The sequence below is a fragment of the Psittacula echo genome (genome assembly GCF_963264785.1).
Source record: "Psittacula echo genome assembly, chromosome: 2".
Lineage (NCBI taxonomy): Eukaryota > Metazoa > Chordata > Aves > Psittaciformes > Psittacidae > Psittacula > Psittacula echo.
The window spans coordinates 65,711,623-65,732,045 of record NC_137737.1 but is presented as its reverse complement, the minus strand read 5'-3'; the positions used below and the strand labels follow the sequence as shown (position 1 = coordinate 65,732,045).

The following is a 20,423-nucleotide window of genomic DNA, read 5'->3' as shown; positions in this document are numbered from 1 at the left end:
TGCAAAAAACATACAATGAATAGAAGTACGCTAACGTTTTGTAATTTTTTGCTACATTTTTTATACTTGTGAGTCACTCATCTTAAAAACACCTCCTGACCCACACAACTGAAACCAACTGGTATATTTACCTAAAAATCACAAAGCAGTTCAAGTGTTTGTAGAAAATCCATCCCAAAACTCAAGAAAACTTGAAATAACTTTCTGCTTTTAAGTAGGACTTGGAAACTTTTGTTGCTTTTATTTGTAAATGAAAAAGTGGGTTTTATGATAAAACAGTTCTAGGAAAGGAAAAAAAAAAAAAAAGCCAAACAAATAAAACCAAACCAACCTTACAGAACATATAAAATTGTATGCTGGTGCAAGGACATACATTTCAGCAATAGTATCTTTAAAACAGAAAAGCCTGATGAAAAAGGCTTGACTAGTTTCTACAAGATGAGATAAAGACAACCTTGTTTCTGTATAGATTTTTTTTTCTTTTACTATACATTTAAGCAAATATTAGATCATCAAAATTGATTTACATTTTTGTGAAAGCCATTTATTGAATACAAACCCCCCCATTACTATTCAGCCTTATTATAAACCATTACACGCAAAGAAATTAAAAAAGTATGTTAACAATAATAGTCTAACTGGCTGAACATTTTCAGAATTTAAATCCTTTATGAACTGTACAATAAAATTCAAAAAAATATGCTTTGTCTTTCAGCAATACTACAGTCAGAGAGATTCTGTGCTCATGGCATCAATTGCAGCCCACACTTTGGCAATTATTAGTTTCATAATTGTAAGTGTAGGATTTCCCAAGGTATATGGAGAACAGAAACCTAAAGAACAAAAACTTATGCAAAGAGTTCACTTTGATCTGAAAAGCTGTGGGCCAAAGTTCAAGACTGCAGGCTTAAAAGTACCATTGTCCATGTCCAAGCACCAAGGCTCAGGTTCAGAAGAGCTTTCGCATACAGAAGAGAACTTAACCACACACATCAGCGCTATCTGATACAGAAGCCCCACTGTGGATTTCCCAAGCTATTGAGCCTCCCATCTGTACATCTTGGAAACCCACTTCCAAGACGCTAGGCCATCAAGTCAAGACACTAAAGATTTTTTTGCAAAGTGACCTTTACAAATTTTCCTACAGCCTGCAGAGGGATTTATTTACTTTCTCAAGCCATTGAAACAAATGTATCTGTAGTCTTTTATATGAAGTTATAAGCTGAAAAGCTTAAGTATAAAACTACAGTTTAGTTTCTGTACAAGGCAAGATGGGACAAACATCATAAAACCTCAACTTGTTTGTAGCTTCATGAAACTTCTGCATACCACTTTTCATCATAGCCTCACTGCTGAACACTGACATTTAATGTCATAAATTCTAAGATAACAAGATTTAAAAACTGATTTGCACAAAAGAAATCTGAAATAACTTTATATACACAACAGAAAGCCTTTTGAAAGTACAAAAATAACATCTTTATGCCAATCAGTTACCATGCTTTGACAGTTCTCTCAGTGCCTACACATGCAAGACAATAATCTAGATTCAGAATAATTCTGCATCTGTAGAATGTATCAGAATATAAAAGAGATTAACATGTGACTAACTCTTGTTATTTTCAGAATGGATATGTATTCAAAATACCTTTATAACCAATACTGCAATATTCCAGTCTCTGCATGTTTTACTTAATTTTAAAATCTCCTGCAAGCTAGTAATCCACACTAAAAACCTATGATAGTTCTAATGAATCTAGTTATACAAAGCAATTCAAAATGTACAAAAACTATAAAAAGGGAACATTTATTGCCATGCACGAAGCTTAAGTATGTTCAACTAAAAACTGCATCAAATGCAGCTTTGTTCCCCCCCCCAAAAAAAACCAAACAAAAAAACCCAAAATGAAACAAAAAGACACACAAAGCAATTTACATCAACACTCTTAACATTAGATCAGCAGAATCAGCTTTGACTAAATACCACCCAGGGTAACACACATTCCTTTTGCTGGTGCCTATCAGATCTTCAAATCCATGGGAACACAAAACCAGGAATCTTCATTCCCCACAGTCAAATCAGATCATGAAATTAACTGAAAAGAGAAGTGTATTAGTTTTCTCCTTTCTCTCAATCCAGTTACATACAGCTACTCCTTTTCCATCAGACTATCAAGAAAATGCACTCAACTTTAGCTATCACAAAACTCCAAGAACATCCCTACAGTAAACAAACTCCTCTCTTACACCTTCACTGATAACGACACACAGCACATAGACACAACTGTTTCTAGATAGCCATGTATCAACATATGCAAATGAAGTCACAAGAGAAAGTTACTTTATTAACTCTGCTAAGAAAACCTCACTTCTCAGGTTCCATTTTTAGTTTGGGGGCAAGCAAAAGTAATAGAACTTGAAATTTTTTTTCTGATCACCAACCACAGACCAGACTACAAATCCTTTGTCATGAATACATTAGATCACTAATCTTCAGTGCAGGAAACCTGAAGGCAACATAGTAACTGAGCTACCAGGAGCAAATGCAGAGAAAAGCTACCTATCCTCATTTTGCCTTCTCTCCTTGCCAAAGCTTGCAGGTCTGCAGAACTTACACAACCTCACACATTGTTACCTAAAATATATATGTGGTCAGTGCATGAATTACAGTGCACCTTGCAGTCAAGGCTGTCATTTAAAGCAAATGCATAGCTTTCAGAGAGTAAAAGTCATCAAAAATGATGACAGCAAGATAGCTTTAATTTTAGTTCTGCTTACCAAAGAAACTCATGAGAGTAGTAGAGATACAAAAGGAAAAAAAAAAAAAAAAAAAAAAAAAAATCAAATTAGGACCAGAGCTCAGGTTTACTGGACCACTAAACTTCCAATACTATACAGTAGGCTATGAAAACTGTAACAGGATGCCATGCTCCTTTCTAAAAGGCTGAAGAAAAAACACCCCAACCCAGCACATTTTCTAAATGATAAAGTTTTTACCTCTTTGACTGTTTTTTTAATGAAGTCTTTCCTGTCAGATAAATCATAACTAGGATAGTTTTCATACACCTAAAAAAAAAAAAAAAAAAAAAAAGTAACAAAACAAAACACACACAACAAACCAAACCTCAAATTACTTTAATTCAATGTACTGTATTAACAGAAGTTGCTTAAATGAAATTAGGGCAAAATCTGGTATTTCTAATATACCAAAATGCCCTGTTAATTATGGGAAGTGAAAAGTGTATTTCCTGTCTTTATTTTGACCACATAAATATTTAAATACTCTTTTTTATGCTTAGTCACTGACAACACTCACTATAATTTTTCCACATTAGTAAACTGGAATGCATAGCTTGCCTTATCAGGCAAGTAAGAATTCTCCAGTCTTTGTCTGACATGCTCTCTAAGTGTCAGATATCCCCGCACTAGCATAGGAAGCCAAACAAATATCAAATCCTAATGTTTACTTATTTTTTTTGGTAGTAAGCAAAATAGTGATCCTTTCAGGTGACTAACAGAAAAGCCAATGTATCTGAGTGCTATTCTACAACTATTTTTTGGTTAACTGGGTGGGAGAGGACCAAAGAAAAAAGAAACAGATGCCAACACTGACAACCAGTGCAAAGTATTTTAGTTCAGCATACCAAATTTCAGACTTCTAGAAAGACTAGAAAATTACTGTGACAAAAAGTTTGTACAGAATATAAATAAATTGTTTTCTCATAACTTCTGGTTTCATTTTATCAAGACAACCTCCTGGAAGTACCAGGAAAACAAACACACAGTTTGACTATAGAAAACATCAAGGTAACAGTATTGTCTGTGTGTAGTAACTGTTCCCTACCTTTCCCTTTTCCAGCCATATGGACCCTTGCTGGCACCTGTCCTGACAACCAATGAATTCCTTGCTGAATTCATTCAACTCAACTAATGCAGATACGAAATATTAACTTCTTTGCTGGTAGATTAGAGTTGAATGGACTCAGAAAGAGCACACATGAAGAATGAGAACAAAGTGAGTAGGAGAAATTTACAGAGAGTGGGACACAGCCCTCCTCTTTTGACAGTTGCAAGCTCCTGCACCCTCTCAACATCTCAAATACTTTAGTACACGGCATTTGTTTTGGAGGTAATACTGCTATTTTCCATGCAGCTACCTTTTCTTTGGGGATTTCAATTCTAATGTTGGGTATCAGTGTTGCACTCCTTAAGATTAAAGCTCTCCTTGTTATAGATACTAGAAAATAAATAAATCAATGCAAAACTAGTTTGTTTCTGAACCATTGTGCAAAGTGCAAACCTCCACTTCTGATACAATGACAAAAGTCAGTTCATAGACAACCTGTTGCCTAAAATGAGACTGCAATATCATACTTGCTTACCTCCTTGCAAATTTGCTTCATTGTGACCTCCTCCAAGTTTGCATTGGCCAACAAGTTCTTGACAGTTTCTTTAATTTCTTCATCTGTGGGTGGCTTCTTCAGCTTTTTAATTAAAGGTTCATCATCTGAACTATCATCAGACTCACTTTCTAAATAGGAAGAATAATTTGAGTTGTAATAAAAGGTTTTCAATTTGCCAGCTTTCTTCCTCCAAAACAGAAACTATCAAAACTTTCCTCAGATATGTGATGCAGATGCTCTCCCCTAAAATAGACATCTTGCCAGACCATCCATTTGAAGATAAAGGTAATGCTATCAGCACTACATTTATTTATGAATCCACACTTCTCTTGATGAACTATCAGTTTATGAATCAATATGTACTCTAAAAGGTATGGGACAGATTAATCTATCAAGCTAAAAAGTGGTTTATCATAAAAATTTTAAATTGAGATCTCATGGCCCCTAAAAAAAAAAAAAAAAAAAAAAAGAGCTTATTTGCTTTAAAAAGGAGTTTGGATTTTTTTTTTTTCCCCAGCAGTGCTGTGCACAAGGATCTTGTAATTTTGGAATGCTGCATTACTAAATATGCTATCGGAAAAACCACAACAATGAATTAAGAGAATCATAAAGGAAGTTCAGTCAAGAGGCACAGGACACTCCTACAGTCTCTTCCTGCAGCAAAAAAATTAGACTGAACAACTCCAATCAGTTCCTGCACTGCCAACAACAACAAAAACATTAGAGCAGATGCCAAACAATGCAGATAACGAGCTCACAGAAAGACCTACTTAACATTTTTAATTTTGTACCAAGAACGTACACTCAAAACAGAAATACAAGAGGAGTACAAAAGAAATTATGACTATATTACACAACTTATACGCAAAACACATACACGACATTTATATGTGTGTGTGTGTTGATGACAAACTAAAGTGTACACACACAGAGTTAGTCACATTAGGACTGCCAGCAGCCAATCTGAAAATACAGAGTTCAGCACAGTCCAGTTAACTCTGCTGAGAAATAAAGCTATGAAGGAAGTTCAGCATAATTCTATGCATGACAGTTTAACCATTCCTTTTCTTAACATGCTGAAAAGCAGGGTAATTAATCTGAACTGATGTCTGCTATAGCATGCATATGTCAATTGCCAGCATTAAATGAAGTATGTTTGCAGCATTACTATATGCTACATTAATAACATACTACAATTGTGACAGAGGCATGGCTGTTACCTTAGAAAGCAAGAGAACTTAAAGTGAGAAAGGACCTATGAAGATCATCTTGTTTAAGCCGCTACTCAAAACAGGGCCAAGTGGAACTGGTTGCTCAGGGCCCTGCCAGGCTGAATTCTGAACATCTCCAACAACATGGATTCTACAACTGCTCCAGGCACTGTTTCCATATGACCAGCCTCATGGTGAAGCTTTTCTGCCCCATACCTGTTAACTGCAATTTCCCAGCTCTCACAGCTTCTCTCCCTGCGCCATGTGCTCCAGTCCCCTGGCCATCTTGGTGACCCTCCATGGGACTCGCTCCATTATGTCTGTGTCTGTCATGCACCCAGGAGCAAAGCTGGACTCTGCTTTTGGAGGCAGGCTCAAAAGGGCCTAAGGTAGGGTAAGGGGGTAAGAATCACTTCCCTCAAGCTGCTGGCTACACATGTGCTGAAACAGCCCAAAGTGCTGGCAGTGTTCCTTATCACAAGCGCACATTGCTGAGTTGGGTTCAACTTGCTGTCTGTGAGAACCACCTGCCCCCCTACCCTGATCTTTTTCTGCAAAGCTGCTTAGAAACAAACCACTGTCCCCACCTGCACTGCTGCAATCTTTACTTATTAATAAACTCAATATTTATGTATTTATAATTATTTACATATTAATAAACTCAATATATGGATAGCTTTTATGCATATCAATAGGACACATGTAGAATCCATATTTATGTTAACAAAAACCACAACAAGCTGCTGAACAAAGGACATTCACAGTGGGAATATATACTTCTGGATTGGTAAGATTTGTGTGAAGTCATTAAAGATGCACCAACAGAATTTTGCTAGCATTCTTCCAGCTGAAAGGAAAACTAGGCTGATATTTTCCGTTTATATGCAAACACAAAGTATACATATGTACTCAACAGAAGTTACAAAGTATTCCCAACACAGACCTTTTTTAATTGCTGTTACAAGGAAAAACCATCAAGTAGCAAGCCAAGGATCCACCAAGTTCTATTTTCTTTCACAATTAGGTGCAAAATCTTGCTTTCTAGTAAGATTGAAAGCATTTACCTTTTCTAGAACTGTTCTGACTCTTTTTAGTAGTGCTGCTATCTGCCTTCTTGACATTCGCACTCTTCACAGCTTTCTTGGTTTTGGAAGTATTCTTTTTAGATCTTTCTCTTTTAGATGTTTTTCTAGGAGGCTATAAAGAAGAAAACCAGAAGATCAAAATGATGGCTTCTACCCAAACAATACAAATATCTTTTCAACAACAGAAATTATCATTTCTGTCAATACAAACTAAATCAGCAAATTTGATTACTGAGTTTTACTGGCAATTTCTACCCATATACTGCAGGGGGAACATGTCCATAAACAGTATTCCTGCATTCTTTTAGATTTCACATTGTCCTTCTATGTGGACTCTCAAGCTTAAACAGTGAGAACTTTCTGATGGTACTAGCAGTTTGGTTGTGCTACAGGTTTCTATTTGTAATTACTTATAATTAGCTCATTAAATAATTGTAAATATTTATTTAACTTTTAAAGAGTGAAAACGAAAGATTTTTCAACTTTTCAGCTTTCAAATGTCTGCTAAAAGCTCAATCACCAGGTACAAAGTCAGAAGACAAACCTGGGACTCAGATTTCAGTTTCTTATAAAATTACGCTCCCCAAGCACACAAAATATTTCAGATATCTTTTGCTTCCAGATAACTAAGACTTTTTGTATTGTTGTCCTGGGTTCAGCTATAGCAGTTATTTTTTCTCCTTCCTACAAGCTGGTACAGTGCTGTGTTTTCGACTTTAGTCTGAGAACAGCTCTGCTAACACACCAATGTTTTTAGTTTTTGCTAAGTAATGCTTACTCTGACCAACAACTTTCCAGTCTCTCATGCTCTGACAGCAAGGAGGGCCAAAAGAAGCCAGAAGGAAGCAGAAACAGGACACCTGACCCAAACTAGCCAAAGGGGTATTCCATACCCAGTATATTAAACTGGGGAGAGTCACCCAGAAGGCCCAGATCACAGCTCAGGACAGGCTGGGTATTGGTCAGCGGGTTGTGAGCAATTGTATTGTGCATCACTTGTGTTTATTGTTTTCTTTTTCTTTTCCCCTTTTAGTTTTATATTCTCCCCCCTTGTTATTTCCCTTATCATTATTATTACTGGTGGTAATAGTAGTAGTAGTTTTGTATTGTACCTTAGTTACTGGACTGTTCTTATCTCAACCCATGGGATTTAAATTCTTTCAATTCTCCTTCCCATCCCTGCGGGAGCAGGGGGGGAGTGAGCGAGTGGCTGCATGGTTCTGAGTTACTGGCTGGGCTTAAACCACGACAATTGCTTAAAAGAAGAGTTGCAATCAAAAGACACACAACTCTGCGGACAATCTATTCCAGTCATTCCATGCCCAAGATTCCCACAAGCTGGGGCAGCAATGCTTTGATGCCTGCATCCTTCAACCTGTGGTATGTTAAAGGTGCCATAAACCTAGCCTTTTTTTGTTTTCTTTTAATGCTGCAATCTTAAAGTTTTACAAATGTAGCCATTTTCCATTTGATTTCCTACATTTAAACTAATTTGACATACTAGTGCTCTTGTAATACTTAAGCTTTTATGCAATTCAACTTCAGTTTCCAAAGACTTCAGTCTGCTCAACTATAGGTGAGCACTTTGGAGGTTGCAGGGATCTTTGTTAGGCTGCTTACTATGTTGCTCACTCTATCTTTGTGATCCAAGACACAGAATCCTAAAAGAGATATTAGAACATAAAATCCAGGAGAAATATGGAACAAAGACCCAAAACCAATGCAGTTAGGTAGATCAGAGAAATTTACTGAATTCAAACTTAAGTCATAGGTATCCAATCATACCCTACACAGAAAAAAACATATATAAATAGATATTGGGAATTTTTATGAAACTACAACAAAGTCTTCACAGATGATACAAGAAATGCAACCAATTAAGCCTGAAATCCTGGCTAATACAAAATGATGTAGAATGAATGGTTTTATAAGGTGCAGATATCCAAGAATTGGAACCTTTGGCTTTTACCTTATTGAGTCTCTTAACACTAAAAAATGATGAAAATTTCTTACGAATTGCGGATGTTTCCTTTTTTTTTTAAACTATTCATTCAGCTAAACATCACTTACCCCCAACTGTGTTTCAAGAATTACCAATCAAGAACAACTATGTAACGACAAATTGCAGACAAATGTTTTTAGCCCTATGTTGAAAAGCAAACAAAAATCCTCATTACCTCATCTTCACTTTCTTTTTCTTCTGAAGAGTCATCTTTTTCTTTCTTTTCATCTTCTTCACTACTGGATTCATCTGACAAGATCTCTGGACACTTGGTGCGTTTTGCTTTTCTTGTTGTTCCAGTGCTACTGCGCTCTTTTTTGCCACCTTTGCTTGGTGTTTTTTTGGACTTGGGCAATGGCTGAGAAACAAGGATGTGTGTAATCCAAGTACCAATACAAAAGTGAATTTAAAAAATATAAATTACTTCAAATCACATGGAAGTAAACAAATATAGAGGTCTCTGAGCCTTGGTAACAAAACCCAGGGCTATTTTATATACTAAGCTTTAGCCATTAACATTCTGTATTAAGCAGAAATTCACTGCAGAGATAGAGCTGAGTAAAATGAAATTTCAGTTGTAAGCTAAGCACCCCTTTCACTCCCCTAACCGAACAAATCTTCAAAGGTTGGGGGTTAGGGAAGGGAAGCAAGAGAAACAATCTAGCAGGAACCTTTTACCTACCTATATCCTCCCAACTCATAAAAGTACACCTTTTTCTGGTAACAAATTAGCTGACAACTCTTCTGAAGACTTACAGGCAGGAATTCTGACATGTCTTATGCAAAGCTGCATTTTGTTGTCATTCAGTACCAGCGCACCTAAGTCAGCATGCAGAATTTCCTGAACAACAGTCTAACTATTGAAGTATTGCTTTTAGATTAAAAACTGAAACCCCAAGATCAAGTTTTGTAGTCTTGGCAGCAGAATCTAGTACACAAGCATATACTAGGGAAGACTTGCTTTAGCTAGTGTTACAACAAATTTCATCTTGTGATGACCAAATGTGATCACATTCACTTGCCAACTTGTAGCACACCCAGGTAACATCTGACTGCTTATTTTCCTGTCCTTTAACGTTTTGCTCCCTTGCTGACATCTTTTTTTTTTCCCTTTCCTGCTCACACATTGTTTATTCCCCTCTTTTCATCCATAAAGCAGAAGCTACTTATGGTATTTGGGTACAGCTTCCTGTGTTTACTAAATACACTTATGTGCACTAACAGTGTATAACAGGTGCACTTACATATAAGCATATAGTGTCTAAGCTCTCACCCCATTGTAGATGCCTGCAAGAGTAGAACTACTCTCAAGAGCCACTGCTACTTCAGTAGATACAACATAACTGTATCACCACTGATAACACGCAAATAATAAACAATAAAGACAGCTGCATTTTTCATCAGAACAGAGCTGTAAAAGTGAGTGTAACAACCTGCATCTCACCTTGCCTGAAGATTTTGGATGCATTAAGAAGTTTAAGATTCTGGTTACGAGCTCACTATTAACACCTGATCTTTCCAAGTCAAGAACTTCACAGATACTTTTTAACATTGCATTTCTAAATCTGTGGAGGGGAGGGAAAAAAAAAAAAAAGAAAAAAAAAGAAGAGAGAAAAATCAGTATCACATCCTAAAAGATTAGTCAACATTTGACAACTTGAAGCTGCCATCTGGTTTGTGTCCGCAACCGAACACTTAACTACATTTCCAGTCCTACCTATCTTACACAAAGAAACAACACCCCATTACATAAAGCAAAATCAAACAAAAATCCCAAATCCGTATGTGTGTAAAGTAGGATACATAAAAAAAAGTTATAAAATCTTAGGGGAAAGAGGAGGAAAATCTTCTCCAGCGTCTTTCCTAACCTACCACATTGGAAAGAATCAATCTTGGGACAATATATCCAGTGGCTGCAAGACCATGAGGTCTCCCTTAATTTTCTCTGGTTCCTTATCCCCTTATGGCAGTACCTTTGATGAAGATACAAGGTTACGAGAAACTCTGACATTCACCCCCTTCAAGATCCAAAAGGATCTTGAACCAATTGCCCCGCTTTATCATTTGTTCCACTGGTATTGAAAAAAGTGAAGAGAGAGTCAGATCCTGTGAGGGTACGACATCAGAATAGAAGCATGATGAGATTTTAAAAACAAAACAAAACCCTACTTACTCTACCCCTTACTTCCCTTCAAATGCTTATACTTTTCTCTTCACTCATTTTGTACAATGCTGCCTGAAAAGTCGATTTTGTTGTCTGACCATTTTTTGCAAGTTTAATAGCTATTTCTGATAATCAAATTAAAAGGAAACTTATTTTTATAGTTTATTATTTATTATTGTTTGTTTAAAGCCAGTGCAGCTATTCCATGGTGGCCTACAACTTCCCTAAAGTAGCATTTAATTTCAGACTGTCCCTTTAAACTCAGGGGCAGAACAACTTTGTTCTCTGATATTTCAGGGCATGGGAAGAGGAAATTTTGACAGGTCTGATGTATCTCCCAACTTCAAAGTATAGTTCATCCACCATCCTTCCAACAATGAAATAAATTCTTTCATTTTTCTAGACAAGGTTATAAAAAGTTTTGTGTGATCTTGCTGTGTGGAAAGCCTTCCTGTTTAGCTTCTGGGCATAACACTGAATGCTTGTAAGGTATTCCTGCAGAATCAAAGTCAGTCTCTTGCATTTTGAAAGACAATAATACTACAGAGTTAAAGCAAGTTAACTTAAGAGATTTTAAAACTGCATAGTGTCGAAGTCTGTTTCAGACTTTCAAGACCTTGTATACTGAAATTAGGATTTTATGGTTCTATTGCTGCTTTAACTAAAATTGCTTACAACTTGTGTTGCACATGGCATTTGTCCTTGAATTTTAACTTAGACCCAACCTTTCATATTTCTAATACTTTGATGGTATATCTGCAGGTAACAGCAGTCCTAGGTATTAAAATGCAGTTCAAATGTGGAATAAACAACTGCACACAAAGTTCTGAGCCTGTAATTTCCACAGCAAGTATTTTTGACTTACAAAATACAAGAACTCTAATCCACAAATCAACCTCAACCCTCATTCTAATTTATAACCAGAATAGTCAGATTCTGCAAAATAAATTTTGTCCTTTGTTCACCTCGTTCAGTGGTGTTAAAACATGATGAAATGCAAGTGTAGTGTGGGCAGAAATCAACCACATAGAATAAATTAATAATCTAATCAGCAGGATCTCATACATAGCTATGAACAGCAGCAGAATTTAACACAGTAATGCAGTCATGCAGGGCTTAATGGAACAGTCAGGTTTCAGAGTATTTGCTGAAGAGTGAAGTGTAATAAAACTTAACTAGTAGCTCATATTGAAAATACAAAAAATACAAGTACAAAAATATTTTGTGACCTTCTGCAGATAAAGGAAAACATTATCCAATAAAACCAATCGGAAACAGTTAAAATTCCCATCCTGAGACAGTTTGTCTTATAGATTCACATGGATTTCACAAACCCTAGCCCTGGAAAATCGTGTATCTTGCAATTGCAAGATTTGCAAGAAAATTGTAAAAAGGGAGATTTGCAAATTTTTAATTCTGGAATTCTCCACAACTATCAACAAACTGACACTAAAAAAAAGATTAATAATCAACTGGGTGGAAGTTAGGAGTTCTTTTGTTACTACTTTTTTTTTTTCTTGTCACAACTAGGTGAACAGACATGCAAGGGCATTTTAAAACCCTTTCAGAACAGTCAAAATCAAGCTGCAGCCATTTATCCTGTTAATAGAAAAGCAGCTAATGTGGGGAGACAGTAAAAGAAGAAATATTGATAGACTAGTTGCTACAGCAATTCTAGGAATAAGACTAAGTCTAATACATAAGCAGAAATAGCTTTGATTCTGAAGGAGAAAGGTTTTGAGGCATAGAAGGATGCAAGTTTGCAGCACGAACAGGGCACAATGTATTCACAACACTGGGGAAGTGTTTTCTTCTCACTTGGCAGAAAAATTTGCTAGTTAGCATGTAATAGTTAAAATCATCTTTAGAGATTGGTTTGTGTGATAAAAATCAGCTCAGAAACAGATCATAGAGCTTTAGGAAACAGCCATTCAGCTTAAAATGATGTTTAATCTGAAGTAAAATTTTGAAAACAAAAAGGAGTGTATAACATGAGTCAAGATATGATAAGAAGCAATAATTACTTTTTTAACATTTCTTCCTTTTTTTTGTATTGGTCACTTCCTTTTTCAAATGGGAACCCGCTGAACTGACCCACATTCTTCTTTAGAGAAGCAACCTGGAACAGAACACACAGATTACTTTCCAATGCAAGTACTTGCAAAATATTTCATCCAATTACATGTCAACTTTGCATACAAGTCTACTTTTCAAGTGATAACATACATGCCTTTATTTATGTCATGGCAGCTATACTACAACAAATTTACTAGCATGCTAGTATGCATCTGTACTAGCAGTATTCAGTTCCTGGTTTCTGTGCTAGCTGTTCAGATTTCCAAAATACAGAGATTAAAAGTACCAAGTTCTTGTGATCTTGTTACTTTAAATAACTTCCTAGGTAAAAATCACCTGCCATTTCAAGCTTGTTTAGAATGTATTCCACGATTATTTACAGGTTTGCACAAATATGAACGTGTGTTGCATACTTCGTACCATGAAATTTGTTACAGAACAGTGAATTTTATTTTTACTATATAATCTGCTAAAGCAGATTTGCTTTACTTGCTTTTCTAAAGTCTTACATCGAACCATGATTATACTTTTGAAAATCTTCTTTAGCGTGACCAATTTTTGCATTCACATACCACTTGGTTTACAGTTTCTACCATTATGCTTGTAGTCTAAACAGAGTTAACTTTCACTGCAAAGCCTTTACAATGGGAAAATTGCTCCCATCAAGACACCAATATATTTCTTTGTTTTCACTCTCTCTCTTTTTACCAAAAAATAAGTTAAAAAATATCCCCAAATGTTTCATTCTTCTGAGATTTTTAACACTATCAAGAATAATTTGAACTCACTTTCAACAGTTCTACAAATTTTGTTCCTGGTATTTCTCCATTAGTTTATAATTTTACCAAAGCTAAGCTCCTTTTCCCAAAGAGAATTATTTTTGTCCAGCACCTACAGAAAATTTGCCGATGGTATTGGTATGGTTTATTAAAAACATTAATCATGATCCAAAGCACATACAGAACATGCATACAAGACAACACCTCATCTTCACTATATTAAACAGCATTCTGAGTTCCCAGCAATACCAATTAAATATAGTTTTGGATGAAACCATACTGATATATTTCCAAGCAAATAAGTATCTTTTTATATCTTTGGACTCAAACCACTGGGATGCTGCAGGAATCCAGCTGGACTTTCCAACAAGTCTATGAATAAAGGACTAAATGTGGGAGGGCAAAGCAAAGTGTGGGGGGTGTGAGGTGGAAATGTAATCAAGTGGTATGGGAGAGAAGGGCAAGAGCTGTATTTCAACAGCAGTTGTGTCTAATTAATATGGTTTAGGTGTATCAAGTATCAATTTACATCATTTGGACATAATTAAGAAATGGCAAACAGATGTGTCTATTAGTTTATTAGATAAATTATTATTGCTAAACCAATTATTAATAACAGTTGTTAGTTTCTTTGTAGTGTGTCTCAGGTCTGCAATCTTAAGTGGAAAAGGTGGATTTAGAGGTTATGGTATCCCAGTACCTCCACCCAAAGATGGTAAGATGGTTTCATGAAGGGTAAATGGATCAATTTGAAAACTTTTATGATAAAGCCAGTTAAACGGGAAAGTTACATGGGTCTGCCATGGTACCTTCCCTATCAAACAATTAAATTGTACTGCGGGACAACCCAAAAGTTTGCAAAACTTTGAATGCACCAAGTTAGAAATTCTCTAGTCTGGTCTACTGCCATAATGAATAAATAGCAATTCACAGAAGTAGGTTTTAGTGAACATATACTGTTATTTTTCTGAATACGTGAGGCAACAGATCTTTCTTTGCCATTTAAACAAGCATTGCATTAGCAGCAGTGGTCTGAGGTATTACTAGTGAGCTAGCACGAATCTATACTAGTAGTCTTCAGTTTCTGGTTTCTGTGCTAGGTGTTCAGGTTTCCAAAATACACAGAGATTAAAAACAAATTCCTATAAATATGTGTATTGAAGTAGTAAAATTTAATCTGCTTCATTTTCTCTACATCCATTTTCCCTCTATTAGCAAGAAAAATGGGTCATATTTACCCTGAAATTTAAGGCACAATCACTGATACATAAAGGGCTCCAAGAATAACTAGCTTTTGCATTTTCTTTAAGTTTCATCCTTACATACAAAAGCAAGCATATAATTTTTAACTAATATTTTACCTGTCTTAAATAAATGTGCCAAAAATCACTATTAAGATTTTACATATAATGTAGTTTTACTTTCTGCTGCTTTATGCAAACTAAAGGAGAAAATCGCTAGGTCAGTAGCGATGTATTAACATGGTTCAAACATTCAATAAATAGAAGTACTAAGAAAAAGCTACGTTCAACAAACGAACTACATTGAGTATTTTGACCATTATCTGCATGTCAGCAGCTAATAACAGAAAGTATTTCCAGCTCATCCTCTTAAGGTAAACCACTCCTGCTCCCATTAAAATAGAATAAAAATTAAGAAACTATAATAAAACATTTTCACTATGCATGAGAAATAACAGGTATAAGATTGATTTTAAATTCTTACAGTGCCGGGCCTGTTGTAGAGGAGTTTGTGCAGGTTCCTAAGTTCGTCTGTCTTCTTTTTACTCAGAAAGAACTGTATCCTTTCAATTTCACAAAGTTTTTGTCCTTTTCCTGAAACAATTAAAATCAATTATGCTATTCATCATGTTCATCACTGTGTTCATGACTTCAAATATGTATTGTTCTGTTAAAAAAGCACAGAAGTTACTAAGCAGGCCTCTTCCTATCAGTTAGGCAACCTGACAGTCTCTTTATCTACCTTACTTGATAGTACTTAAACCAGTGTACAAGGACCTGGCATTTACTTTTCATTATAACTGCTCCTGCCTTTCTTAGTGGTGGCTAGGTACTGAAGATCCTATTCCAGGTAAGTGTAAACATTACCTAACTTTTACAGTTTAAACTGATATTACAGAATAAAACAGGATTTTCATATAACAACCTTATCATTTTAAACTGGATAATGACTCTTAAGTTAGGCCTCATCTACAACAAATAAGTAATGTGATCTTTTAAGAGGTTTCGTTATCAGTCTCAACACTCACAGTTCTTATGTGACAGGACAAGCTTACCTGGCGTAATTGTAAAAGGTTCCTTTTGCAACGAGGACACTTGCATGGTCAGTCGGTCAACCTTCTTTTTCTCCCTTTTCCCTTCAACAATTAGACTCTTTTCTGCAAAGGACAGCTTCCTTAAACACAGTATTTTTTATTACATGAGCAGATTTGACTGTAGTGACAAGCAATACAACACCATATTTTTGACATGGCAAACCAAAAATGGATTATGATATAACCAGCTACTATGTCACTTTCAAACCTTTCGCCAATAGGTCAATGGGATTCTATGGATCTCTCTGTGTGTGTATATATGTAACTAGAGGAGTCTAGTTCTTAACCACAGTCCTGTATCCAACTCAACCTACACACACCAGCTCCACTTCAGCTTTCCTGGGGAGAACACTACTACCAGATGGGCAAAAGGAGAGTCCAGTATGCCTGCAGACACTTTCTCTTCCCACTACAAGACTGCAGGTCTCACATGTATCAGCAGGAAAGGCAGAAACACAAGATCAGTGGGACTGTACTACACCTCACAGGGCTACACAGAGTGACCCTCTGCAGAGGACAATACAAGTGTCGCAAATACTACAACAACACTACTTCCAGTAATTCTGATACTGTTTAGCAATGAATACATTGTTTCATGTATATGCTGCACATCACTACTTCAATGATGTCATGTCAGGAGAGAAACCAAACGCTTGACCTCAACATTTCATACTAAAATACTTGACCTCAAATCAAACAATCCTTAGCACTAAATATATGGGCTGTCCTGGCTTTAACATCTGAAAGCAGCTTCAAAATCTGTATGAACATAATCAAGTCTGGATACTTATCTGCTGAAAGCAGAGCAAAACATACTTGTGTGTACACAAGAAACAGTTGTTTCTAAAAGCCTAATTCTAACTACCCTATGCAAACAGCATAATCTCTTTTCTTTCTACTAGCTCTCCTAAAGACAACCTTTAGCTCTTTTAAGAATCTAAGACCATGAGTGACTTAGTTTTCACTGTGTCATATAGCAGCTCTATTTCCATGGATGCCTTTATTTGCTGAACAGGTGCCTAGAGATTTCATGATGGAAATTAACATTTTCGCATAGTAGTTCCTTCATCACATCTTGTATTCCTTGACTATCCTATTCAATTACATGCCACAACACAAAACCTGCCTTGCTTGCTGATCTACGATATCGCTATGACTTATATTGTCAAAGTTAGTCAAATGGGATATACCCCCTCCAGTGTAACTGAATTTTGGTACCCAGTAAATTAATCCAGAGTAGTTAAGCAAAGACATCTGTATTGTCTCCAAAGATATGGCACAGATTTTTTAAGTGTCTCTCTTTTGCAAACATAAATCACTTCAGAGTGTTACTGGCAAAAAAGAATTCTTTTTTGCATATGTATTTTTATACAGATAATTTCATAAAGGACGCTACCTATTCCAAGCACCTTGAAGTTTATACAACAATGAAAAAAACCCCAAAATCCTAGCGTAGGAACCCAGTATGCTGACAATTCTTTCAATCTTTCCTGAAGAACAAGAGCAATGCTGTTTCTAGTGTCACCTGTTACGGTCTACTGGGAAGTGATTTATGACCCATGAGATAGATATACTATGGAATCTCCTAAACCGAAATTGTACAATTAGCTGAAATTACAGGAGAATGCATTCAGTAAGCTTGGCATTTTTTAAAGGACAACTTATTCAGTGGAAAAACAAGTACCTTTTTCTTCTTCTTCCTCCTCCTCCTCCTCTTCCTCTTCTTCATCACTTTCTTCAGCTTTGTCTTTGTTTTCAGTTTCAGACTGTTTCTCATCTGCTTTTTCAGATGACATTGTATCTTCTTTTGATGAAGCAACAGAAGACATGGTGTATGGTTCTGTAAAAACAAGTCAGGGAAACCACCATCAATACAGCATTACAGATGATAAATACAGGAAACTTACTTTTTAAAAACATCTTCTACTGTCTACATATCACAATGCTCGTATTGCGATTGTTCACATTTTTTAAGACACTAAAGTATTATGCATACACATAATAAAAAAGGTTTTTGAGGAATAGCTGCCATCCATTCTGCCACTAGCCTGGTTAAGGACAGTTTAAAAGGTTATAAATTCTTTCTCCACACAAGTCTTTGTGAAGCTCTTGGAAACACCCACTCAAAACAGCTGATGCTGTTATCTGTTGAGAACTGTAATGTTTTAAGGTATTTTAGTGCACTGTATTATAAACTGAATAGCTATTCCTGATAATGGTTAACTATGCATACAAGGTTCCTAATAAGTTGAACAAGCTACATATTAAGATGGGAAATAAGAACTGAAAGATAAAAATTAAAAGTTATGAGCAATTTAGAAAAAAATAACACTGCTTTCAGAGTTCAGATAGCTGAGACATCTCAGGGTTTGAAAATGCTTTTTGGTTTTAATCTGTAGATCTACAACAAAAAAATAAATGCTTCATAGTCAGCATGTTTAAAAAGAGTCTTTTCTTAGCATGTGAAGTGGCTTAAATGTTAACTTAAAAATTTAAATATTTCACTTTGGCAAGTACCATTTCCCTACCGACTGAGAATGTGAAATAAAATAATCTAGCTTTCAGAATCTTTCACTATTTACAGATCTGGAACAAAATACATCATCAGTTGTATAAGCCCTTTTGGAAAAAGTATCATGTGGTTAAACACTTTCTTTTTCCAATACTACAAAGTCAGTATTATTTGGAGGAGTTTAAGAGGAACGAACAACTAAATCAACTGCTTATATGCAATATTAGCAGGTGCCAGAGAACAGCAACACTCCAAATGACAGAAAATACGAGTTATATCACCAATAGGAAAAAAAGAAAGTTTACTATTCCTTGCTAAATCACTAATGAAAAAAAAAAAATTAAATCTCTTTCAGGGTATTACTACCAGTATTTAATTTGACATGGAAAAGTAACCCAAATTTTTCATTATATGACTCTGAATTTTACTTGTCTGCACAACTGGAAGAGCAAGGGAAGAACTGTAAGTTGTCTTTCCTTATCCTTTCAACGAGGGCAGAAGGGGAATAGGAAAATTAAGAGGCTTTTTAGCGTTTCCAGCAACTAGGTCCGGTGAGGACAACTTGTTTAGTGAAAACGGGAGCCACCTTTAGGAAGACTTTAGTTGGGGTATTTTCGGCCGAGAGCGAGTATCTCGCAATCCGCCCCAAGGATAATCGTGCACAAAAGCACGTCCCACCCTAGTCCAACACCTTTCAGACGTGAACTCGCCACCCGTCTCCTTCCCTAGTCGGAGGCCAGAGAAAGCGACCACGATGGACAGCGCCAGAAGGAGCCGGCCGCCAAGGAATAGGGCGGCAGGTCAGCGGCGAGCGCCACTCCTCTCCCCGCACCAGCAGGCAGCGACACCGCTCCGCCCCGCTCCCTCCGCCGGACCGGACAGAGCGCCCAGGACACAACTCCGGCGGAAAACACAGCCCGCCGCCCAGACGAAGCCTGGGAGGGAGACGGCCCCCTCGGCGCCGCTGGCCCGATGACAAGCGCCCCCGGCACACAGCCTGTTCCCCAGCGGGATAGAAGTCCAGCTGCGCAGCGGCCCCATTTCATTTCCCCTCGTCACCCCGTCTCCCTGGCTGATCCGCCCGGCTCAGCCCAGCACGGCCCGGCCGCGGCAAGGTGACAGGGGGAGAGGAGGGAGCGCGCCCTCAGGCGCCGTTATGGCCATGGCGGCGGGACCCACCTCAGCTCGAGCCCCAAATCCTATCTCCTTCCTCAGGCGCAACAGCGGCTGGAAGCGACAGTTACCGGAGGATGGAGAGGGCGGGGCCGGGCGCCACGACGCACAGCGACACACACACGCGTCCCGCCACCGGTCGGTCGCTCGTTCGGTCTGTCGGTCGCTCGGTCACTCTCCTTCTCCACCCCGGAATCAACAAGGTTTTCAAAATGGCGGGTTCTTGAACAGCGAGAAGGAAGCGGGAAGGCGGCGGCCAATCAGCGCCCACAGCCCGGCCGGAGCGGGGAGGGGTCGGGTGCGCGCGCAGGAAAGGCTGTTGTTGGGTGTGTGGATGTGAGCGAAGTGCTCCCGCCCTCTCAGGTGACGTCAGGCCGCGAGTGGCGGCGGCAGATAGTGCGGTGCTCAGCGAGGGCGGTGGCGTCTGCTGAGGCGAGGAGGGTCAAACCGAATTAAATTATTATATAACTGTATAATTGATAGCAAATTAAATTAGTATTTTACTGAATATAGGGACTTAGACATAGGCAGGGCTACAAGTTCTTAAACTAGAATTTTACGGTGTATAGAGGATATGGAGATAATGAAGGCATGCAACAAGAGAACCGGGTCTTCTCTCAAATCAATATATGCCTTCTTTCTGTTGATAAGAAAAAGGCAAACGGCTATGAAAAAAAACAACT

At 37.4% G+C, this 20,423-nt stretch overlaps 1 protein-coding gene across 3 annotated transcripts; it reads right to left on the bottom strand.

Moving 5' to 3' along the window:
* Nucleotides 1–221: 221 nt before the first annotated feature.
* Nucleotides 222–20,060, bottom strand: DEK (DEK proto-oncogene). Of its 3 annotated transcripts, none has more exons than XM_080610370.1 (11): nucleotides 19,747–20,060; nucleotides 17,740–17,895; nucleotides 16,017–16,118; nucleotides 15,446–15,555; nucleotides 12,890–12,984; nucleotides 10,146–10,266; nucleotides 8,877–9,059; nucleotides 6,679–6,811; nucleotides 4,383–4,531; nucleotides 2,998–3,066; nucleotides 222–2,096 (listed from the first exon to the last, which is right to left on the bottom strand). In XM_080610370.1, exons 2-11 carry the CDS (start codon nucleotides 17,882–17,884, stop codon nucleotides 2,085–2,087), a joined length of 1,119 nt encoding a protein of 372 aa, XP_080466496.1. In that variant the 5' UTR covers nucleotides 17,885–17,895; nucleotides 19,747–20,060; the 3' UTR covers nucleotides 222–2,084. The 3 variants fall into 3 exon arrangements, with proteins under 3 accessions (XP_080466496.1, XP_080466497.1, XP_080466498.1); XM_080610371.1 differs by having other exon boundaries at nucleotides 19,812–20,060; XM_080610372.1 differs by lacking the exon at nucleotides 19,747–20,060 and having other exon boundaries at nucleotides 16,017–16,135; nucleotides 17,740–17,866.
* Between the last annotated feature and the right edge of the window lie 363 nt (nucleotides 20,061–20,423).

Bases quoted from the DNA above. Each gene is read 5' to 3' on its own strand.
- DEK (XM_080610370.1), bottom strand. From the start codon at position 17,884: ATGTCTTCTGTTGCTTCATCAAAAGAAGATACAATGTCATCTGAAAAA. The intron at 16,119-17,739 runs GTACTTGTTTTT...TGTCCTTTGCAG, and splicing joins GGAGGAAGAAGAAGAAAAAG to AAAAGAGTCTAATTGTTGAA. The intron at 4,532-6,678 runs GTAAATGCTTTC...CTTCCTATTTAG, and splicing joins TCAGAACAGTTCTAGAAAAG to AAAGTGAGTCTGATGATAGT.